Source organism: the organism of the source record quoted next, unplaced genomic scaffold (assembly GCF_019419815.1).
Source record: "Pyrus x bretschneideri cultivar Hongxiangsu unplaced genomic scaffold, Pyrus_bretschneideri_v1 Contig73, whole genome shotgun sequence".
Lineage (NCBI taxonomy): Eukaryota > Viridiplantae > Streptophyta > Magnoliopsida > Rosales > Rosaceae > Pyrus > Pyrus x bretschneideri.
Window position 1 is genome coordinate 928325 of NW_025999813.1, and position 25114 is coordinate 953438.

General features: G+C 42.0%; 2 protein-coding genes across 2 annotated transcripts; both read right to left on the bottom strand.

The window, feature by feature from the left end:
- Positions 1-3950: 3950 nt before the first annotated feature.
- LOC103965494 (auxin-responsive protein IAA21-like) lies at positions 3951-4961 on the bottom strand. The gene has a single exon (XM_009378562.2). It carries the CDS (start codon positions 4896-4898, stop codon positions 3951-3953), a length of 948 nt encoding a protein of 315 aa, XP_009376837.2. The 5' UTR covers positions 4899-4961.
- An 18043-nt stretch (positions 4962-23004) lies between these two features.
- On the bottom strand, positions 23005-24634 carry LOC103967472 (RING-H2 finger protein ATL16). Its single transcript, XM_009380722.3, has one exon. The coding sequence runs from the start codon at positions 24225-24227 to the stop codon at positions 23145-23147; it is 1083 nt and encodes a 360-aa protein (XP_009378997.2). The 5' UTR covers positions 24228-24634; the 3' UTR covers positions 23005-23144.
- Positions 24635-25114: the final 480 nt, after the last annotated feature.

The window sequence follows — 25114 nt, forward strand, 5'->3', positions numbered from 1 at the left end:
AGGTTGTTGATCCAAAGGGTCGTTGGGGCCTGATCTTGGGACGAACAGATGATGAACACTTTCTTCAAGGGGCCGTCGGGGCTTGATCTTGAGTCGGCGGAAGTTCTTCAAGGGCCGTTGGGGCTTGACCTTGAAGGAGGGTTTGACGAAGAACGAAGAGTGTTTTCTTGATCCTTCGGGATTTTGCTTGAGAGCTTTAGAGTTTCAAGGCTTCAAGGTTTTGGTGTGATGTAAATTCCCTTCCTTCTTTCTCTTCTTCTTTTCTTTCCCTCTCGAAATGAATGCCTTGGCCTCCTATTTATAGAATTCCAAAACTTGATTTTTGGATTTAAATAATCAGATGAAATAAATCATTTCTGCCAGATATTGACACGTGTCCTATTTGATGACCTTTCCAATTTATTTCGATTTTTCGTTGAGTCACACGCTACATGTAAAATTTATGTGACACGTAAGCGTTGAAATTTTAATTATTGGTTAACATTCATTTCACCGAAATTTCGATGTCTACAAATGCCCCCACTTCAAGGCGCGTCGTTGACATGTGCTTGTCACGTGTATGAGATGCGTTTTGAAGTTCCTTAATGTAGATGTCGATCCAAGGGCCGTCGGGGCTTGATCTTGAATTGGGCTGGAAATTTCTTCAAGGGCCATCGAGGCTTGATCTTGAGTTCGACTGGAAGATTTTCTGGTTTCCTCCAATCGTTGATTTTCCTTTGTGCTACTCTTGAACTGGGCTGGAGGATTCTTTTGGTCTCCTCCGAAGGTCTGAACTTGCTCCTTTTATATGGAGTTGAATTTGATTCAAGGGTGGTGAACACTTGATTTTGAATCGGACTTGTGATTTCTTCAAAGGCCATTGAGGCTTGATCTTGAACTGGGCTGGAGGATTCTTCTGGTCTCCTCCGCAGGTCTGAACTTGCTCCTTTTATATGGAGTTGAATTTGATTCAAGGGTGGTGAACACTTGATTTTGAATCGGACTTGTGATTTCTTCAAGGGCCATTGAGGCTTGATCTTGAACTGGGCTGGAGGATTCTTCTGGTCTCCTCCGTTCGTTGATTTTCTTTTGTGCTACTCTTGAACTGGGCAGCAGGATTCTTTTGGTCTCCCCCCGAAGGTCTACGAGCGGTTTCAGGATATGGCAGGCAAGTACAAGGTGGAGGTGCTGACCTGTTTCTTTGTTCAATCTTTCCAATTCGTATTGAAGAGGGTTGGAAAGATTGAAGTTTCCTTGTCCCTTCTCTGGCAGTGTATCAACCGTTGAAGATGACTACTCGAGAGCAATACTAGGTAAGCAATTAGGAATAGATTCCAGGTAGTCGGTTCCAGATCGGAAGACTGACTCCAAGTGCCGCTGACTGCTCTCTTTCACTTTGCCATGCGAGTAATAACAAAGACAAAGGAAAAGACAGGGAAAAAGCATGATATGAGATACCTTTGCTTTCGAAGAAGCAGCAAATGAATCAGCACATATATTTGTTATGCTTGTCTCCACATGCTTCGATGTATCATTTTCACTTGCCTTACTTGCTCCCCTTTGCAGAAGTGGTATTTCCTTATGCAGGTTTAGCATCTTTTCTTGTAGTATTTGTCCTCCGATGCAGGAGTTGAATGCAACCTTTGCATTTAAATGGTGCTTCACTCCTTGGTGGCAACTGGTTTGAGTGGAGGTTCCGACATATTGCTTCCTCTGTCCTTGTCTTGGCAGGTGAGAACAAGGGCAAAGGAAAAGATAGGGAAAAAGCATGATATGAGATACCTTTGCTTTCGCCCTTGATGATATGAGATACCTTTGCTTTTGAAGAAGCGGTGAATGAATCAGCACATGCTTCAATCTATCGTTTCCTCCTGGGTCATCTGTACTCCAGGCATCTGGTATCTTCAAAGGTTGAATAGGTTTTCTCAAAGGAAGAAGAAGAGTTGTGTATTTCGAGAGGGTTTGCTGGGAGTGCGCCCTCAGAGGTGAGGAAGAGTTGGGCATTTTCTTCAGGTCTGCCTTGCCATAAGAGACGAAGGTCGACACATATAGGGATTTCTTAATAGCAAGTGGTGGTCTTGTTCTTTTACCCTTGTCGACAGACGTCTCTTCGATATCTGAACGACGCCTCTTCGATTTCTGAACGACGCCTCTTCGATTTCTGAACGAGCGCCACTTTTGACAAAGTTGCACGCGTTTTCTGAAAAGCAGAGAAAGCGTTGCCGAACTTTGCGCCTGTCGGCTAAAGACGTGTAGTTGCGATGATGGCCTCCACGTGTTCTCGACTTTGTCAGATATCTTTTGACAAAGTTGAACGCGTTTTCTGAAAAGCCGCGAACGCGTCGCCGAACTTCACGCTGGAAAATCCGGATTTTTGAATCGGTGGTCGTGTCGCTTGGCTTTTTATAGAGCGGCATTGATCACCCCAACATTCACACTCTGAAGATTGCCCATTCTTGAAAAATTGTCTCCGACCCTTTGAAATTTTTTATCCCTTCTCTTTGAACACCTTTGAAAAATGACTAACTCATCGAACCTTTGCTTAGATTTGAGTCTCAGCAGCAATCCGGTTGTGCCCCGTCAAGGTAATGTATGGTGCCCTTATTTTTTATCTTCTAACGGTCCTCTTACAGGTGAAGACTCTGTGATGAAGGACGCAACAACAGCTACGATAGTAGCTAGGAACCTCCTCACTCCTGAAGATAGTCGGCTGCTTTCAGGACGGTCCGATGAGTTGGCCGTTCAAGAGTCCCTCGCTCTCAGTGTTCAGTGCGCAGGCTCTGTGTCCAACATGGGCCAACGCCTACTTGCTCGCTCCCGCCAAGTTGAATCCTTGATGGCGGAGGTGGAAAGTCTCAAGCAAGAGATCAAGCAGCTGAAGTATGAGAATAGAAGTTTGCACGTGCTTGCAAACAACTATTCGACGGGCATGAAGAGGAAGCTTGATGAGCTGCAAGAGTCTGAAGGTCGGATTCAAAGTGACCGTCAAAGGTTTTCGTCTTTCCTCCAGAGGCACATTTTTCCTGGGTCTTCCAGCGTTTGGCCAAGTATTGAGGCCTCGAATGCTCTATCTTCGATGCCTCCCGCTCCGATGCCTTCCGCTCCGAGAGTTTTGCCAAATAATGGGGCTTTACGTGAACATCCTTTGTGAAAGCTCCAATCTTGTATTTTTTTTTTTTTTTTTTTTTTTTTTTCATGTGTAAGCACATATCTGTAATTTATCAGAGATATCAATAAATAAACCTTATTTTATTTAGCGTAATGTGCTAAATAGAGCGCATATATATATATATATTATTTTTTCCACATGGTGCCGGTGCACCAAGATCCTCTTTTTTTTTATTGTTATTTTTTTTCTTATTGCTTTCGGTGGTACTGATCCTCCAAGATAGATCTTTTTTTTTTTATTATATTTTTTTTCTTTGCTTTCGGTGGTACTGATCCACCAAGATAGATTTTTTTTTTTATAATATTTTATATATATATATATATTTTGGACATTTGCTTTCCCCATGACACCATCATTTCTACCACTTTTCCTTTTTGTTTTGGCTTGCTAATAGTAGCATGCATCATCTTTTTTTATTTTATTTATTATTATTATTTTTTTTATTTTTTATTTATATATATGGTGCTCTGCAAGGCTAGGTTTGTGGGTGAAAACCCAGGCCGAGTTCGAGAGAAGACGGAGGAGATCTTTGGGTGTGAGTTGACAAACTTTGATTTTGTCAATCACATTCAAAGGCAGCAGCAGAGGCAAGCAGACAGATGAGATCTTTGGGTGTGAGTTGACAAACTTTGATTTTGTTGATCACATTCAAAGGCAGCAGCCATGGCGGAAGTGCAGAAGCAGCCAGAGCTTGAAGTAGTGCAAAGCGTCGAGCTTGAAGACCGGCTAGTCGTTTGACAGCGGTCAATGAAGCTCTTCGTTGATTTTGATCATGGTGGCCAGAGTGAGGAGCTTGAGGTAGTTAGTGGATGTTGTTGCTGGCATGTGCATTGAAGCCACCGAGAGCTGCAGTCATTGCGGATCCAGTAAGGTTCTTGAGCATGTTAAGTTCACAGAGGGACGCCACGTTGGTTTTCAACACCTTCTGCACCACATCGCCCTTGATCATAGCCTTGCAGACCACTGACTTGCCGCGGCCTTCTATCCAGCTCACTGCAGCGGGCTTCTTGTCTGAGCAGTAGTTGCTCGAAATTCCAATCACATCCATGTCAGGGAAGTCGTTCTGGAGGATATCCAACACGTTTTGCACACCTTTGGAGACCATGTTCATTCCCGTAACATCACCAGTGCTGCAGGTGAATCTCATGTACAAGTTCTTCCCAGTAATGGCACACTTAATTGTCTGAAGCCTCCTACAGGTCTCAGTGAACATCTGCCAAGGAACATCGCCAACAAGCATCCAGTCATCATCCTTGTCCTCGAAAGTCAGAACAAATTCAGAACCATTGAGAAGATCCATCAATCGACTCGCACTCAGACCATCTCGCTCGGGAAGTCCATTAGAACTGCACTGCCCAATGGTGAAGCAGCTAAACATCTTCTCCAGAGCCATGGAAAGTTCAGTGTAGTTGTTGTAGGTTTTAAGGTCAACTTTTCGCAGGTATGGAGCGCCGTCCATGCTAACCTTCACATAAAGGCACCCGGACCCTTGTTTACCCGCAGCGTCATCGTTGTTTTTCGCCAGACTAGAGGCCATGGAATTCTTCCGAAATGATCGACTTGGGGGCCATCCTACCACCTGTGCCTTGCAAGAAGGAGAAGCAGCAGCATGCTCAGAGGCCAGAGTGTTCTTCTTCTCCAACTGAGCTGCTGGCTTTGGCGACAGAGGAACGGAAGAAACCTCCTTCTTGGCTAATGGAGAACCCAAGACTCCTGCTTTACCCACATCAACCTCAGATCCATTACTCATGGTAAAAACCTATTTCTCAGAACACCCATCAATGGCGTCAGAGAATCCCCTTTTTGCCCCTGACACAGGTTTCTTTGGAGGGTGTTGAGGGAGCGGTTGTGGAGGATTTTTCTTGCGGCTGTGGTCCAGCGGCCTTGAATCGGAATCACAAGGTTTTGTGCACCTTCTAAAACGAGATCAATGGCCTCCACCAAGCTGGCGTGTGGTTCCAAATGCCTAACAAGGCCAGATCCTTTCGGAATCAAAACCTCCAGCGGAGCCTCGAGCGCTCTCGCCGGAGACGACAAGTTCTCTTCTTTCCCCAAGAAGCATATAACGTCCAATCTCTCTTTCACGAACTGCACCAGCTCATCTGGCGGACCACCGCAATCAATGTACGCCATCAGGTCACCTGCGGAAAGCGTGGCAATGGCAGCTGCCACGGACTCTTGGCAGGTGTTGAGGGTGTATTGGGAGATCTCCCCGATCATCCTGCCGTCCTCGTCAAGAATGGCAACCGAAGTTTGCTGGGTGAGGGATTGAGAGATGAGGGGCAATGAGGCCGAGGCAGGGTCGTCGTAATGAACGGCTAGGATGTTTACGGTGTCGATGGCATGGAGGGAGTTGATGGGGGTGTTTGAGGTGGGGCTGAAGAGCCCTATGTAGTTGAGGAGATGGCGAATGATGTCTTCTTGTGTGAGCCAGCAGTATTCACGGTTGTTGTGGAGAAGAAGCACTTTCAGAGAAGAGAGACTGAGGGTTTGAGTTTTGAGAGGCGAGTTGCTGATGGGCTTTGAGAGCTGGGCTCGCTGGCTTTGGAAAGAGGAGTAAAAATTTTGGAGCCGGCCTTTTTTTTTTTTTTTTTTTTTTTTTTTTTTTTTTGCTGATTTTGGGATGACACATATACATGCATTCCCTTTTTTTTTTTTTTTTTTTTTGAATAGAGAATATATATATAGTAACATATGTATTTTTGTTCTTTTCTTTTGTAATAAAATTGACTTTCTTTAATGAAACATTTATTTATTTATTTTGATGTGACTGTACTTGAAGTTTTGAAGTTTCAAGTTGCCTACGTACTCTTCCAAAGAAGAGATCAAGTCATAACGTAGTTCAAATGAGTGATGGCTTTGATGATGATTTTGCCGTACACAGTTTATGCTCTTGCGGGCCAGGAGCGTGATGCGTTTGCTTTAGGGGTAGTAGCGCTTCAAAAATCTGCCGTTGATGGGGCCGATCTCCAACCCGTCTTCTGCCATGATTAAGTAGGCGCCATTGGTGTAGATCTCTTGTATTACGTAGGGTCCATCCCACTTTGATGTGAACTTGCTTTTTGTCTTATGAGTTGTAATGATAGGCCTACGCAATGCCAGCACGAGATCTCCGGCTTGGAAAGACCTTGGGCGGACTTTCTTGTTGAATGCCTTGGATAACCGTGCTTGGTAGCATTCCAAGTGTTGTTGAGTTTCGAGCCTTCTCTCATCCAACGCTTCCAACTCCTGAAGGCGCAACTTTGCATTTTCTTCATCAGTCAAGCCTTCTTGTATAGCCATCTTTAGTGAGGGGATTTGACTTTCCAGCGGTAGAACAGCTTCTACGCCATATACGAGAGAATAAGGTGTAGCTTGGGTAGGAGTCTTATGTGTAGTCCTATATGCCCAAAGTGCTTCACTTATTCTTTCATGCCAGTCTCTCTTTGTTCGGCCGATTACCTTTTTCAGGAGGTTGCACAGCGTCTTGTTGAATGCTTCCGCGAGGCCGTTGGCTGGAGCATGATACATGGAAGACTTGTGCTGCTTGAACTTGTATTTGTCGCAAAGCTCGTCCACGAGTCGGTTGGAGAACTGCTTTCCGTTGTCAGTGATAATGTAGCGAGGCACCCCATACCGGTGGATGATATGCTCCTTGATGAAACGAATAACAGTTTCCTTTTTTACTTCCCTTAAAGGTATGGCTTCAGCCCACTTGGAGAAGTAATCTGTTGCAGCTAGGATGTAAGCTTCCCCCGCAGATGACTTTGGCGTAATTGGTCCTACAACGTCCAATCCCCATGCGTCGAACGGCCATGAAGCAACTGTAGGGTGTAATGGTTCAGGCGGTTGATGTATGAAGTTGGCATGGAATTGGCAAGCTTGGCACCTTTTGGCGTGTTCCAGGCAGTCCTTCACCATGCTCGGCCAGTAATAACCCATTCTTTTAAGCTGGAAATGTAGCTTTGGTCCAGATTGATGTGCCCCACACACACCTGAATGTGCTTCTTCCATGGCTTGATTAACTTCTTCCTCACCTAGGCATCTCAGGAGCAGTCCTTCAAAAGAGCGTCGGTAGAGTGTTCCTTTGTAGTAAAGGAAACGAGGCGCTCGTCGACGTATTTCGGAACGGTGTCTAAGATCATCTGGAAGCTTTCCGTGCTCTAAGTAGTCAATCAGCGGCTGTCTCCACTCTTCAGCATCGACTGGGAGTACTGAGATGACATTTGTATCATCTAGTGACATTTCATTAACGAGCGGAATCACCCATCTTTGGCAAACCGACACGTCTGCAACTTCATCTTTTCCTAGTGTCATACTCGAGGCTAGATTGGCGAGAGCGTCTGCCATTTGATTTTCCTTTCTTGGCACATGTTCTAGTGTCACAGCTTCGAACTTTTGTAGCAGTTGGGTCGCTAGCCGGAAGTATGGGACGAGATCATCTTTCCTCACCTCATATTCAGTTAAGAGTTGGTTGATTATGAGCTTGGAATCGCCATATACCTCAAGAGCTGTGATTTCCATGTTGATCGCCATTTGGAGCCCGATGATCAATGCTTGGTACTCAGCAACATTGTTGGAGCATAGCTCATTCAGTTGGAAGGAGTAAGGTAGTATGTGCCTTTGTGGTGACATGAATACTACTCCTGCCCCCGCTCCATCTGCTCGTGCGGATCCGTCGAAGAACATCGTCCATGTCGGGAAGATGTCGATGTAGAACACCTCCTCGTCAGGCAAGTCGTCTGAGATTTTCCAATCAGCCGGCATTGGATGATCGGCCAGGAAGTCTGCTAGCGCTTGTCCCTTGACGGCTTTAGCTGGGACGTAGATGATCTCGTATTGATTAAGAAGCAAAGCCCATTTAGCGAGTCGCCCTGTCAAGACTGGCTTAGTCATAACGTATTTGACAGGGTCGGCTTTAGCAACCAAGTGGATGGTGTAAGCATGCATGTAATGTCTGAGTTTCTGGATGGCAAACACCAAAGCGAGGCACATCTTTTCTATTGGGGAATAGTTCAACTCAGCGCCGGTGAGAGTTCGACTGAGGTAGTAAAGTGCTCCTTCCTTTTGGGATTCATTCTCTTGCGCCAAGAGTGCTCCGATTGAACTTTCCTGAGCAGCAATATACAATATGAGTGGTTTCCCAGGCACAGGTGCCCCCAGGACAGGTGGGCTTGACAAATATTTCTTTATGCTTTCAAAAGCATTATGGCATGCTTTGTCCCATACGAATGGAACATCTTTCTTCATAAGGCGACTAAACGGTTGACAACGCCCTGCGAGGTTGGAGATGAAGCGTCTGATGTAGGCTAACCGTCCTTGTAGACTTTTCAGCTCGTGCAGGTTTCTTGGCTCAGGCATGCTTTGAATGGCCTTGATCTTTGATTGGTCTACTTCAATACCACGGTGCTTGACGATGAAGCCGAGGAATTTTCCAGAGGTGACGCCAAACGCACACTTTAACGGGTTCATCTTGAGGTTGTATTTTCGCAGCCTTTCAAACACTATTCGTAGATCCTTCAAGTGGTCTGATCTTTTCTTCGTCTTAACCACCACATCATCTACGTAACATTCTACGTTTTTGTGTAGCATGTCATTGAAGATTTTCTGCATTGCGCGTTGATACGTAGCTCCAGCGTTCTTTAGACCAAAGGGCATCACCTTGTAGCAGTAGATACCTTTTGGAGTACGAAAGGCTGTTAGTTCCTCGTCTTCGAGGGCCATGCGAATTTGATTGTACCCAGAAGAGCCATCCATGAATGATAATGCCTCATGGCCAGTGGTTGCATCCACCATGATTTCAATGATTGGCAAGGGGAAGTCATCCTTTGGGCAAGCATCGTTGAGGTCCCGGAAGTCTACGCAAACACGTATTTGTCCTGATTTCTTAAGGACAATGACGATGTTGGAGATCCATTTGGGGTATTGTACTTCTCGAATAAAGCCTGCTTCGATTAGCTTGTCAATCTCGACCTCGATTTGTGGGATAAGCTCAGATCGATAGCGTCTTTGAGTTTGCTTTATCGGCCGTGTTCCAGGCCTGACCGCAAGATGATGAACAGCGATGATAGGGTCCAGGCCGGGCATTTCTTTGTAGGTCCAGGCAAAGACGTCTTTGTAATCTAACAACAGCTGATAATACTCCTCTATCTCGTCTGTACTTAATAATGCACTTACGAAGATAGGCTTTGGTTCCTTGCTTGTACCTAAGTTGAGTTCCTTGAGATCATCGATCGTGGCTTGCCCCCCATCTTCGAGCTGTGGTGGTGCAGCAGTGACATCTTCCTCGGGGATTTCGTCTTCTTTACCTTCTTGAACCGTGATGTGGAAAACATCTTGGATCTCCTCTTCAGTGCTGTCTTCTCGAGCTTGTTGGCATAAGGATTGTCTGGTGTCGTTAAGCCTCTTGAAGACAGAGGTTCGGTCTTGACCACCAATGCGATTAAGCACTGCAGTTCTGGAGCTTGAATGGCTCATCCTATCGAAGACCGATGTCCGAGGGGAGGGTTTAGGCTCTTCTTGGTCTCGTTCAATGCTCACGCTGATGTGTTGAGCGTTAGTGTTTTTTGCTTTGTTTGAAATCATCACAGGTGCATTTGGTGTGAAACCAAGTCCGGCTTTGTTGTTGTCAACTCCGTAACCATGCTCCTTCAACTTCTTTTGAGTTTTGGTGAGGTTACGTTCTTCGTCATTGACAGTGTTTGAAACCTTCTTTCCAGCCACTGCAGAAGAAGCGAAGTCGTACCCGGCCCTTGACATGAGTTTGTAGGCGTTAGGGTCGAAACCTTCATCGGTCCTCTTGGTTGGAAGAAAGCTTGATTCCACCTTCTTTGGTAGAGCTTTTATGAAGCCTTTCTTGCGACCTTAGCACCCCCTAGCTGTGTCAAAGGCAAAACTGCATTTGTCTTGAGCAACTTCAGATTATCCGCGTGCCACTGTGTGTCGGCTTCTCTTGTTCCAGTTTCGAATGGAGATTGACCATTCTTTCTTCTTGACATCGGGATATATCGAAATATGGGTGCGTTCGGTCCTTCTGACGGCATCCTACTCCCTTTGGTTGTTGCAGGTTTAGCAAACTCGTCATCGTCTTTGCTTGAAGATGGCACATCCTGCTCTTTTTTCGTTTTAGGCATGACTTGCCACTCCTGCTTTTTAGGTGCTGCTTTGCCCATGGATCTGATGTCTTCCGGAAGGGCTTCGGGTACCATGTCTTCATCCATGTAGAACTTGGCGTCTGCAAAGTGCGATTCGGCTTCGGTGAATGGCTTGGTATCACCTTGGATCACCTTCACCCCTTCTTGGTAAAATTTTAGGCATTGGTGAAGGGTGGACGGCACTACCCCATTTGCGTGGATCCAAGGTCTTCCTAAGAGCAAGCTGTAGGAAGTTCTTGCATCGATCACGTGGAATATCGTGCTTGATTTGAGCTCACCCATGGTCATCTCTACTCGGATCATGCTCATCGCCCTTTGTCCTCCTTGGTTAAAACCCTGGATCAGCAGACGGCTCAGGGATAGTTCATTCACCTTGATGCCGATTATGGTCATTGTTGATTTTGGCATGATGTTTATGGCCGACCCACCATCCACAAGCATGCGGTTGACTTTGTATTCCCTTATGTACCCGGAGACGAAGAGAGGACGGTTGTGAGGCTTTGATCCCAACAGTAGGTCTTCGTCAGTGAAGTTAATTACGTCATGGGTGGCACAACATGTGGCACATTCATGTGGCGGAAGCTTCGAGCCTTCGTCATTACTTTCTTGCACTTCGTGGTCGTCGGGACCTGCCAAGACTGCTGCTAGTGCTCTTCGCATCTTTTTTGGTAATGGTAGCGCTTCCTCGATGCTAAAGTGTGTTGGCAGACCTTCTCCAGGTGTAAGGGCCTTTTCTACCTCAGTGGCGATAGCTTTGCCTTTTGAGGGCTTTTCTATTTCTACTTCAACCATGTGACAGGCCACAGTAGTGCTTTGTTGGAAAAAGTCATTCGGGAAGTATTCATGTAAGGAAACGGGAATGCGTAGCCCCTGCTCCGTAGGTTCCCCAGCATATGTTGTCTTATCATGCTTTATGTTTCTTTTAGGCTTCGCATTGTTGCGGCCGTGGTGATTTCTTCTTTGTTCCACCTTTGGCTGTATGACTCGTGGTCTTGGTTTCCTTGTCTTTTTGTAGGTTACCAATATTCATCCTTCTTCATCATCAGCATGTGCATCTTGGTCGCTTCTCTCCAGTGATGGTTGTGTAGGAGGTGCCGTGCAACTTGAGCATTCATGGGAACGGTCAGGTGTCGTTTGGAGAGGCACAGGATTAAACGATCCAAACGCAATTGTAGTGGTATGCGTTACGGCCGTGTCCTCAAGGTCGAGCTCAATTTGCCCTTGTTGTGCTAGCTTCATGATGAGTTCTTTGAGAACGAAGCACTTGCCAACATGATGACTCACAATACGATGGTACTTGCAGTACCTAGGATCGTTTGTGCGATTCATTTCTTCAGGACGCTTACATTTGGGTAGCTCAATCACCTTTTTTTCCAGCAAGTCATCTAACATGGCAGCCATGTCAGAGTCAGGAAAAGGGTACGTTTTCTGTTCCAACTCTCTCAAGGTGCTCTTGTATCTGTCTTGGGTGCGAGAAGGCTCACTTGTCTTTATCTCTTTCGCTTTCTTCTTGGAGGAGATCTTGATGGGTGCTGATGAGGTCTTGATGGGCGCTGATGAGGTCTTGATGGGCGCTGAGGAGGTCTTGATGGGGGTAGTGTTGATGGTGAAAGCTTCCTTAGCAGGCTTCTTCCCGGTCTTGTCTACATTTGAGGCGAATACTTTTTCCTTATTGAAGTTAGTAATCGGCTCTTTTTTCCCGTGATTAGCGATACTCAGCTCCATGTCGTGGGAACGAGTTGCTAGCTCTTCGAATGTTCTTGGTTTTATGCCTTGGAGGATGTAATGTAACCCCCAGTGCATGCCTTGAACGCACATCTCAATGGCAGAGGTTTCAGAAAGCCGATCTTTGCAATCCAGACTTAAGAAGCGCCATCTATTTATGTAGTTGACGACAGGTTCATCTCTCCACTGTTTCGTACTGGTCAGCTCTAGCATGCTTACAGTACGACGAGTGCTGTAGAAACGGTTGAGGAATTCCCTTTCTAGCTGGTCCCAACTGTTGATAGACTCAGGTTCGAGGTCAGTGTACCAGTCAAAAGCGTTACTTTTCAGCGAACGCACGAACTGTTTGACGAGGTAGTCTCCCTCTGTCCCAGCATTGTTGCAAGTTTCAATGAAATGGGCGACATGTTGCTTCGGGTTGCCTTTTCCATCGAACTGCATGAATTTTGGGGGCTGATAACCCTTTGGCATCTTCAAAGCATCAATCTTCTTGGAGTAAGGCTTTGAGTACAGTACGGAGTCATGCGAGCTTCCTTCGTACTGTGTCTTGACAGTGCTTGCGATCATCTCCTGTAGCTGCTGGATAGATAGAGATCCCATGAATGCCGTTGCTTGGTCTAGCTTCGGCTTCTCTTCAACTTTCTCCACTGGTGGCTCCTCTTCTTCGTCGTCTTCTTTCTTTAATAGGCCAATATTTGGGTCGACTTTCACATCGGGCAGCGCATCTAGTTGGTTGACAAGTGCGGCAATCTGCAAGTCCTTCTCTTCCACAGTCCGTGTGAGCCTTGCGATTGCTTCATTCATCTGAGCTAGCTGCTCCTCGATTGAAGTTGCTCCAGTGGTCATGACTTGCATGGTTGTACTGCCGCTCGAATCAGCGTCGGAGAGTAGGGACTCTGAGTATTTCTTCGGGCTTTCCCCCCTTGATGCCCTTAGCGAGGCTAGGGTGATCACATGCTCGTAGCTCAGGTGCTCTTGTTCCTTTGACAGAGTCAATGCAGGGGCAGAAGCCGCAGCAAAAAGAGCTCTTGCCTTACTTCGGGTCATGATGCCTGAAATATCACCACTTGCGGCGATGATGTTCTTGTTCTTTGCTTTGATTGCAGGAACAGCTTGATCATTTCTTGATGCCATTTGCGTTTTTCGATGATTGGAGGATAGAGATGAGAGGTAGAGAGATCCCACCGGGCGTGCCAAATTTGTGAACACGGAAAATTCCTGAAACAAGAGACAAGAATAACGCGTACAAAATATATTTTTGTGTTTAATGATTTTGGGGTTACAATCTCTTTGTAATTTGATCCTCTGATTCTATCTTCGTAGGGTGTAGGTTTGTGGATGAGCTGTTGATCCAAAGGGCCGTCGGGGCTTGATCTAGGGATGAACAGTTGATGAACGGATCTTCGAGGGCTTTTGAGCTTGATCTTGAAGACTGGGTGTATGGATTTCTTCAAGGGGGCCGTCGGGGCTTGACCTTGAGGGTTGATGGATGAGCGGATCTTCAAGGGCTTTTGGGCCTAATCTTGAAAACTGGGTGTATGGATTTCTTCAAGAGGCCGTCGGGGCTTGATCTTGAGGGTTGATGGATGAGCGGATCTTCAAGGGCTTTTGGGCCTAATCTTGAAGACTGGGTGTATGGATTTCTTCAAGAGGCCGTCGGGGCTTGATCTTGAGGGTTGATGGATGAGCGGATCTTCAAGGGCTTTTGGGCCTAATCTTGAAGACTGATTGGATGTGTGGATTTGTTGAGGTTGTTGATCCAAAGGGCCGTTGGGGCCTGATCTTGGGACGAACAGATGATGAACACTTTCTTCAAGGGGCCGTCGGGGCTTGATCTTGAGTCGGCGGAAGTTCTTCAAGGGCCGTTGGGGCTTGACCTTGAAGGAGGGTTTGACGAAGAACGAAGAGTGTTTTCTTGATCCTTCGGGATTTTGCTTGAGAGCTTTAGAGTTTCAAGGCTTCAAGGTTTTGGTGTGATGTAAATTCCCTTCCTTCTTTCTCTTCTTCTTTTCTTTCCCTCTCGAAATGAATGCCTTGGCCTCCTATTTATAGAATTCCAAAACTTGATTTTTGGATTTAAATAATCAGATGAAATAAATCATTTCTGCCAGATATTGACACGTGTCCTATTTGATGACCTTTCCAATTTATTTCGATTTTTCGTTGAGTCACACGCTACATGTAAAATTTATGTGACACGTAAACGTTGAAATTTTAATTATTGGTTAACATTCATTTCACCGAAATTTCGATTTCTACAGAGGCGTCGGAGTTCGTTTTGGAGTTGAATTAAGAACACCCAATTCAAGGGTTTTTGGCGGTTCGAGGGCGAATTGAGGTGTTTTCTGGCTGAATTAGACTTCGCCCAGGTATGAAAGTTGTTCCTTTCATTGAATTGTACTTGTCTGTAAAATTTGGTAATTTTTGGAGTTCGTCAAAAAATTGGGTTTCTATTTGCCAGAAACCGCCACCCACGGCGGCACGTGGCCAATGGGCCAACACTGCTTTTTCATGCAAATTTCGATATTTTAAATCTGTAATTGGTACCCATTTGATGTGATTCGATTATGAAAGCTAATGTTGAATATTTCCGTTACTTGAATATTTCATAAATGGATAAAAGAATGAATGTGAACTACGAAAGGTTTGATCCCGTTCAAGGGTACGTAGGCAGTCTAACAGGAGTTAGATGCAGCCTTAAAAGTAACCGAGATTAATCTTTTGTTGAAAATTTGTACAAGAAAAGGAATTGGGTGATTAATTTAAAAATTAACCTTATGTTTTTGGTAAACAATTTGGGTTATAGATTTTGTGAGTAACTAAGAATTAAATAAAAGAGTTGTGATAAATGGTAGAAAATAAACAACATTTTAATTTGGGCCTATCATAGTAATTATCTTCCGAAATAAATTTTTCGGGTCGCGGCGTTAGAAAATGAGTTTCCTCTATTCTTGGAGATTCCTACAATCTAGTGCGCCGTCAATAATCACACTCCTAAGAGGAAACAATATCTAATCTTAGACATCCCTTTGGATTATCTCAATTTAATACAGTTTCCATATCCTAAAAGATCTCTCTCCTGATTATTAAAGTAATTTCATCTAGGGCATAACTTTGGTAACGTATATAACGCAGAAAGAGGATCTTTGCCAGATCCTCAAATCACATCCGTTCATCATACATCGTGCAGTCAGAAATCATTGTAAATTTTTTTATTTAAAATTGAATATAAAAAATATCTAACAAAAACTGGCCGCACAATCCACAATGAACGGATTAGGATCCGGTGAGGATCCTCTCTCTATAACGCAATCTATGCATACCCCTTGTTATTCTCTTCTACTGCTTAAGTCGTAATATTACTTTACTAACTTGACCATCAGAGAGTTTTTTGTCTGTACCTCATGGGAACCCAAGGTCGACTACGATTGTTTGTCTTCTTACAGGTAGTCAGACTTGTGTAGCTCCTACATCCATTCGTAGCAATGCGTGAATTTAGTTCCAACATTTAATCATGTTAAACTTAAATAAAAATGCTATAATTAAATGTGGTGAACAAAAATGCTACCTACTTTTGTTGAATTGGTAGATTTTGTTTGTGTTAGGCCAATGCTATATTGTAACATCCCATATCGTCCAGGGGAGTGGATCCTGTAAGCCTTATATGTATATTCCCATCTCTACCTAGCACGAAGCCTTTTGGGAGCTCACTGGCTTTGGGTTCCATCGGAACTCCAAAGTTAAGCGAGTAGCGCGCGAAAGCAATCCCATGATGGGTGACTCACTGGGAAGTTTTCGTGTGAGTTTCCAAAAACAAAACCGTGAGGGTGTGGTCGAGGCCTAAAGCGAAGAATATCATGCTACGGTGGAGTCGAGCCCGGGTTGTGGTGGGGGCTTGGGCCGGGATATGACAATTTGGTATCAGAGCCAATCCCTAGCTGGAAGTGTGCCAACGAAGACGTCTGGCCCTTAAGGGGGTGAATTGTAACATCCCACATCGCCCAGGGGAGTGGATCCTGTAAGCCTTATATGTATATTCCCGTCTCTACCTAGCACGAGGTATTTTGGGAGCTCACTGGCTTCGGGTTCCATCGGAACTCCGAAGTTAAGCGAGTAGCGCGCGAGAGCGATCCCATGATGGGTGACCCACTGGGAAGTTCTCATGTAAAAATAAAATCGTGAAGGCGTGGTCGGGGCCCAAAGCAAAGAATATCGTGCTACGCTGGAGTCAAGTCCCGGTTGTGGTGGGGGCTCGGGCCGAGATGTGACAATTTGGTATCAGAGCCAATCCTTGGGCGAAAGTGTGTTGACGAGGACGTCGGGCCCCTAAAGGGGGTGGATTGTAACATCCCACATTGCCGAGGGGAGTGGATTCTATAAGCCTTATATGTTGTTTGGGCCAAAATAATGTTGTTGGGCCGAGTGTAGGTTTATGCTCAGCTCAAAGCTGTTTTAAATATACTATGAGCTGCTTGGTGATCCCGGGCCATTCAGCAAGGATGATTGAGCTCTATCGCAAGAAGGAGTAGTTCAAATAAGCGAAAGGGTCGAAGAAGTCCTAGTGCAATTTGGATTCTCGACCAACAATGAATATAGCCTAAAAAAGGGGGTGAGTTCAAAGTCCTAATAGGGGTAGGATTGGTCGAAGTAGAGTTGGAATAGAACAAAAAGTCTCAATCCAGATATAATTTTGACTCAATCTTAAGGAGGATTTGGTGCTATAAATACAAGACATCATGCAACAATTGAGGGATCTCCAATTCAACACACAACTACCCTGCGCAAAACCTCTCAAACATCTTAAGATTTTTCTTTTCTTTTCTTCGACGACACATCTTCAGTTTTGATAAACAGCACTGTAAAGGCAACCGGCGAACATCTTCAGTTTAGATAAACAACACTGTTGCCGTAGAATCAGCCGACCGAGGAGCACCTTCAGTTTGGATAAACAGTACTGCGTCGAGGCCTATTGGTTACCTATCCAAGTCTCGGTCGAGAAGGGTTCTCGAATCCTTATTGGCAGAAGTCATCTTATTAGCCGTCTTGGCGAAGTAAGGTGTTATGAGTTATGACATTCGGCACATTAAACGCCGAGTGATTTTATGATTGGATACTCACAAGTGAGTTTCAGAGTTCGGCATTCTGATGGCCGAACCACATTCACCATCAAGACATACATCACATTTGAATACTTGTGTCCATATAACCTGGTGTCGATTCGAAGTGCTTATACTCTCACAAATATAATCACTGTGACCGAATCCGGCGCCGACAATTTGTGAACTTCGCAGAACTAATAGCCTCGTCTTTAGGCTCAAGAATCCAAAGGCTGAGATTTGTTCCTTCCTCAGCCGCAGTTGCAAGACAAAGAAGTCAGCAACGCGCTGAATGCAACATTAACAAATTTTACTCCTCGGCCGAGCTCGGTCGACAAGTTGGCACACCCCACATTCAACCGAATGACGTAATTAGCTTATTAGTTACTCAGCCTGCGCGCCACGTAGGCTTTGTAATTTTTAGGGTCAATATATGTATATTCTCATCTCAACCTAACACGAGGCCTTTTGGGAGCTCACTGGCTTCGGGTTCCATCGGAACTCCGAAGTTAAGTGAGTAGCACGCGAGAGCAATCCTATGATGGGTGACCCATTGGGAAGTTCTCATGTGAGTTCCCAAAAACAAAACCGTGAGGGCGTGGTCAGGGCCCAAAACGGAGAATATTGTGCTACGGTGGAGTCAAGCCTGGGTTGTGGTGGGGGCCCAAGTCGGGATGTGACATATATTGTGTCTATGTTAGTCATGTCATGCTCATGCTAGTCTGATGAGTGATATTCTATTATAAAACTAATTTATATTAGGGTAACAAAACCGTGAGGGCGTGGTCAGGACCCAAAGCGGACAATATCGTGCTACAATGAAGTCGAGCCCGGGTTGCGGTGGGGGCCCGGGGGCGAGATGTGACATATATTGTGTCTTTGTTAGTCATGTCATGCTTATGCTAGTTTGATGAGTGATATTCTATTATAAAACTAATTTATATTAAGGTCATTTTGGTTATGGTCCCTACTCAACATAGTTATTAGAATGAAACCTTTTTTGTTTAAATAGTTTGATCAAGGTCCTCATCATCATTTAAGAGATGTAACTCATGCGTTTATGCATTCAAGATCCCACAAATTATGAAATTTAAACAAATCCAAATAATATTGTTACAAATATAACAATTACTTAAAAATCAATAATAGAGTAATTTGTTCTTCACATAGTTCTAGCAAAAAAAATGTACCCACATAATTATCAATACAGTGCAAGAAATGTCACATCTCGACCCAGGCTACACCACATTCCGGGCTCGACTCCGTTGTAGCACGATATTGTCTGCTTTGGGCCCCGACCATGCCCTCACGGTTTTGTTTCTGGGAACTCAGACAAGAACTTCCCAGGATGGGTGCACGCCTTGATTTCGGTTGGGGTGTGTCAAGAAATAACTATGGATATATTTTAAAACATAAAATAAACACATACAATTAGCATGGGTACGTTCATAAAAAAATATTGGTACAAATTAAATTAAAAATAGGGATACATATTAAAATTCAAAACTATGGGTACAAATTAAATTGAAAATATGGGTACTTATTAAAATCAAAATTATGGGTACAAATAAAAACTAAAAAGAATATTGGTATAAATTAAAAAAAAAGATACAAATTATAAATAGAAATATATGAAAAAATACTAAAAAGATTATATTTGAAAATGATTAATAATTTTTCATTTTTAAATTGACATATAATGACTTGTAAATAATTTAATATTCAAATCTCTACTAATTAATGAAACCTTCTTTGTCAACCAAAAGAGGGTGAAAAGACAACTTAGTCTTCTATTACACAAAAAAAATGATGGGCAATAATGTAATTACACAGGTCTAAATTTTACTGTTTTTTATTGAAGCCTCACCTACAGGTGATATTAAAATACCTCCAACATAAATAAAATAAAATAAAATAAATGTCAAACGAATGTACCCATAGTGTTAAAAAAATTGGAAAATGGGTACATTTTATTATAAAATATGTATACATTATAAATAAATAAAAAAAGATTTTACATTAAAAAAATGGTACATTCACCAAAAAAAAAAAGTACATTTTACATATAACAAAGTGATACATTTATGAAGAAAAATGGGTACATTATAAATGAATTATGAGTATAAATACAAATTTTAAAATATGAGCACAAAATGAAATTAATATATGAGTAGAAATTAAAACTAAAAAGAACATTGGTAGAAATTAAAAAAAGGTTGCAAATTAAAAATGGTACAAACTAAAAATGGAAATATATAATACAAGTTTAACCATAAATATAAATATATCAACTGTAACGTTTCTAACACTAAATGAATACATTTTAGAAATAAAATTTAATTATGTTGGTATGTAAATAATTTATTTCAAAATTTAATTATGTTGGCATGTGAATAATTTATAATTGAATAATGACATTCATTAAAAGCTAGGGACCTTGATAAAAAAAAATTTAATCAATGCAATGAAAGAAAGAGTGATGGGAGCCTAAGTTCTCCCTTATATTATAAGGAGAAGATTTAAACTTGTGTGCATAAGTGGGAGCATATTAGGTCTAACCAATTTAGCTACACCTACATCTGCATGTAACAAATGTACAAACTTTTATAAATATTGTGGTCGATATGATTTATCTGTAGATTTTTCTAACATAGCTACACCTACATCTTCATGTAACAAATGTACAAACTTTTATTAATATTGTGGTCGATATGATTTATCTGTAGATTTTTCTAACATAGCTACACCTACATCTGCATGTAACAAATATACAAACTTTATCAATATTGTGGGCGATATGATTTATCTATAGATTTTTCCGATGCATGTATACCAGGGAGAGGCCCAAAACGAGGGAAGTTCAAGTCAAGGTGTACTCGGCCTAACTGCACAAAGTAATCGGTCGTTATACAAGTGGAATTGAGGGAAGAGGAATCCAACACATGACATTGAGCCAAAAAAACAAATGATTTTAATCAATTAAATTACAAGCTTCTTACACATATACAAGTGTGGGGTGGACTCCAAGTCATCCGAGATTTTAACCCACATCTAATACTACCTACAATAGCCCATCAAGCCGGCCCAAATTATCCTACTATCCTAACTCAAACCCTTTACCCCAGAAATCATAATTCTTTCATGTCCCTTTACATCCCTCATTCCCAGCTTTTATGCTTGTCCGGTATCGCTACTCTTCTCGTTATCCTAACTTATTTCTGCTTTTTTTGCTTCCTCCTTCAGTTGTTCTTTCCTACTTCCTTATTTTCTTCTTCTTCTGGTCCAACCTCCAAGAGTTGGACTTCTTCTTCGCTAAGGCTTATGAGGTCGTCTAACTAAGTGGATCTTTACTTGCTTATGAATGAAATTCACTCTATTTTCGAGTTATGTTTAGAGATTTGCATTCCTCTATTTGACTAGTTGTGCATGATTTGGGGAAATATCATATAAACAGATGAGACTTTACCAACGTTTAAGAAAATCTTTCCTCTAAAGAAATCTGACATCAAAGTTCCGGTCATCCTAGTTTTATGAATCCTAGATCCATGTTTACTTACACACCTTAGATTGATTTTGTGAATAAAATTTTAAAACATTACCGTATCCTGTTAGGGTCTCTTATATACGCACAGGACCATGTACGAGTTGATTTTAATGCATTAACCGAACTACCATTATAAGTGTATTTCATGCTACAATCCCTTTGCACACTTACGTCACAATGCATTAAACCAAACCGTATACCATTAGCGCCCAAGACTTGTCCTGATTCTAACTCATTACCACACTATCCTATTACCTCAGTAGTTGACTTAATTACCCCAAGAGCTGATACATGTACTTTCTCATCGCGGACAAAGACCAGCAAACATGCCTCATGCCACATGCATTTATCAAGGATTTCAAGAGCAATCTCACGCTCAAACCACCAGACACAGAGAACATGGCTCTCATCAAAGTGCTACCCCCCTTCCATCTTATCACACAGAGCTACTTTTCTATGTTACGTGACTCCTCCTATGATAGCCAACAGTGAATATATATGATCAGAAGTGGGAACCAAAAGTACCGCTTTATGGAAATTTTGAGCATATTTCGGAGCCAGTGAAAAGACATCTAAACAAACCTCTTCCTGTTCAACAGTCTCGCACAATATTTCGAACTATGCAAGATTTTGACAGAAGATTTACCTGCTCTAGCAACTATTGATTGTAATGTAAAGAAAAGAAAATGCAACACCTGAGGGGAGAATAAAACAAGTGATTCAGGATATATGAACTGTTTTTCAAAGTAAATAAAATTTTGTGTATATTATCTTACAAATAAAAAATGGATTGACTTTCACACATCTTTTTTAATTTCTCACATATTTTTTAATTTCTCACATATTTTTTATTGCTGATTATGAGATTGAACAAGAAAATGAAAACGGACATTATTAAACATGAATGTGTAAAAAGAAAAAATATGAATGTCTATAATGTTTCATTAAAAAAAACAAAGTGGTATCTATATAATTGTGAGTGACTCAAATTGTAAGGCAGAAAACACAAAACCAAAAAAAATATAAAGAGATGGTGTCAGAATAGTAACTTGCTAGCTGTTCCTGCAAATTAAATTGGGCCAATCACAACAGTTCTTAATTGAATGGACCCTGAGTTTGAGCCTTCTGCCATGAAATGTTGGATACAACAGTGTCGAAGAACAAGTGTTTTGAGCGCAGGACATTTGTATATACTGTATATTTCATTTTCCTTGCACCATCCGCACTGTAATGATAATCGTGATATACATTATTGGTCCTGAATGTTTAAATTTTAGAGAGAGTAATAATTTAATATGGTATCAGAACTTTTTTAAAGTGCGTAATCTTTCTAGTATGTAAACTAATGCGATGGATGATTGCATATGTCATGTCCCAATGAAAGCTTTCTCGTCACAAAGTGAACTACTGACTAGTTCTAGTTAATATTTTGAAGGCAATTTACTTGAATGCGAATGATTTTCATATTCCTTTTTTTACCTCATGAACTCTACACTCTAATGTTGTTCATTGATTTTCATCTCTTCCATTTATTTAATGCAACGACTAGAAAAGAAAGAAAAGAGTGCAAGAGGTGCAAAGAGAGTGTCAATTCTCTCACCCAATTATAATAAAACCATATGTGCATGATTGAGATATAATCATTTCATTATAGGTAAGTAGGTTAATCTTCCAGACTGGAAAATTGTGGACATGATTAGGGAAAGAACCTCACACCAACCATACACATAAGATAAGAACAAAGCATACCTCCCTTATACCAGCAATAGCATTATTGACCATCACACTTCACACAGGAAGGCACTTAATCAAACGATTGTTTGCAATTTAAATAAAGAGGACCACATATCTCTGCCAACTTGATCGCTGAAATGAAAGAGGAATTTACACGCTTTGTAATCTTTGGATTCTGCTAGTTGGTCTACATAAGGGGGGCCTCCCGCATATCCTAAATTCCTCTTTCTTTCCACTAAAATAATTTGATCCTTGAGGTTGGTATGTCTTTCTCTATTAAGCAACGATGAACCTCCCAATTATTCAATTCAATTTAGGTGGGAAAAGGTCTTTTGAGAAAATTAGAAAATACAAAGTGGTGATTCAGCAATGATGCTAATAATAACGTCTTCAAATCATTTGAAACACTTTGATCAAGGAAAAAAAATTTGCACACACTTTTCAAGATGTTGCCATAATATCTTGAACTAATAATATAATAATATGTACTAAATTTTTTCAACTTAACATAGTATTACTAATACGAATTTTCGTTGTAGTGTCATATACAATATAAAATAGTAGAGTCACTCCCTCTTCGACAAGCCTCAATGGGACAAACCATAAAGGAAATGGAAGGTAAAGTAAAGCAATGCTTTCAAATTTTAATTGAATATGGTTATGTAACATTAACAAATCATGTAAGCTCCACAATATTACATCCAAAATTTCTATCTCATAAAAAACACTAAAAACTTGCAAAAATACAAAGAAAAAAACTTGGCTTATGGCTCCAAATAAACAGGCAGAATTGCATTTCGGGTTCCCCTACCATTGCCAAAAGAAAAGAAAGATCTTCTAACTCTACCACTACCAGTGCTACTGCAACCTTCAATGGGACTGACCTCATTGACTTGCCTTTGCTGCTGCATTGCCTCTTGAACTGCCAAATAAAGCTGCCTATCAGCTGATGAGTCCATTGAGAAAGACCTCCTTATTGGTTGGATCGAAAACTGCTCATCCTTCCCTCTAATATCAATGCATTCATCCCCCATGCTTGTAACCTTGCTGTGAAACTTTCTTCCAAATTTCTTGGGCAAAACTTTATGTTCCAATTTCCTTGGTGAAGGACTAATAGCCCTTAGTGATAGTGATAACTCCCCGGAATTCAATATTTCTTGTCTTCCAAGCATTGGTTGATCCATCGAGTTATCGTTGCTCAATTCGATCACCACGTAGTCTTCATCACCGCCACTGAGGCTACCTGCGTTTGGACTTGGATCTCGGGGAGAAGAGCTTGGAGCGACAGTTGGACCGAAAGGATATCGGGGTGCAGTTGAAATGCTTGTTCTACAAAGTGGGCAATTGGCATTGCTTTGAAGCCAAACATCAATGCAATCAATGTGGAAAACGTGGCTGCAGTTTGGTATGATGCGAAGCTTCTCGTCTTCATGAAACTCATTCAAGCAAACCGCACATTCGTAAAAGCTTCCCTCTCCAAGTCCTCTGTAATTTCCATCTTTCTTGAATTGCAACAATGGGATTGATCTGATCACCGCCTCGTCAAGCCCCCGGGTCTCTATCCCAGGGGAGTACACCATTAGCTGGTCTTCGTCCCGCGTATTACGCGACAAAGAGAATCGTCCGAGGATATCGACTCGGTGCCAGTTGAGGCAGCATTTGATAACAAAGATGTAGTAGCTGACGAGCAAGAAAGCTGTGGCTATAATTCCTATAACGACAACCGCTATAATTGGGAAGCTTGTGTCGGAATGGTGAATCGGAGTTCCAAAAATGGAGCTTCCCGGAGTTGTTGGAGGAAGAGCTTGTGACACGTGGATCAAGTAGCTTTTGCTTCCAAGATCCATGAAAAAAAAAATGAGATATGAACAATAAAACTAAATGGGGTTTTCTTCCTAGATCTTGAAACTTATAAGCGAACGAAAAATTCACCCTTGCACCTGAAGTCCTGAGTATAAAACCCCTCTCCTCCAATACAAGAAAAATACAAAAAAAAACATGAAACTCACAAGAAGTGAGATTCCCAAAGATCTAAAAACCCAGATTTATTTGAGTTTTTGAGTTGATGAAGTATGGATTTGGAAAGGTGAGTTTAAAGTAAAATGGAAGAATGAGCTAGAAACAATGAGAAGAGAGAAAACGAGGGAAGACCCAGGTGGAAATAAATGATGAGAGGAACATGGAAGAAGCCTGAAATTCAATGAAAATGTGCTCTCTGCTCATTTTTTTTTTTCTTTTTAATGTTGGCGAGGGGGTCTTGGAGTTGAGAGGACTAGTCTCGGAGACCTTACGTGTAGTTGGTGAAGTTTTCTTGGCTTCCCACGAGAAGTTTGAGTAGAATAATTGCCCAAGTGTCTCGATATTGGTAGATTATTATTTTAAAATTGATGTTACAGAATCGTATGGTAGATTGGTAGTATGGAGATACTAGTACTATATATTAAATTGTGGTTGTGTAGAAATGGACAGCTCTTCATCATGGCTTTGCATTTTTATATGTACATGAATTATTATTTACTTGGTTTTGGATCAACCCAAAAATGTATTAAGACAAACCCATTAATCTTAAAGTACATTAGTATCAAATAAGTCAATAATAAGAGGATCATGCACTTCCTAGCTATAGTTAATTGGCTTTGAAACGTTGAAGGTGAGACATTTTTCAGTGCAACAGTCATACTGTTATATGTGTTATTTATTTATTTAATTTGTAATGCGTATATTAATATAATAT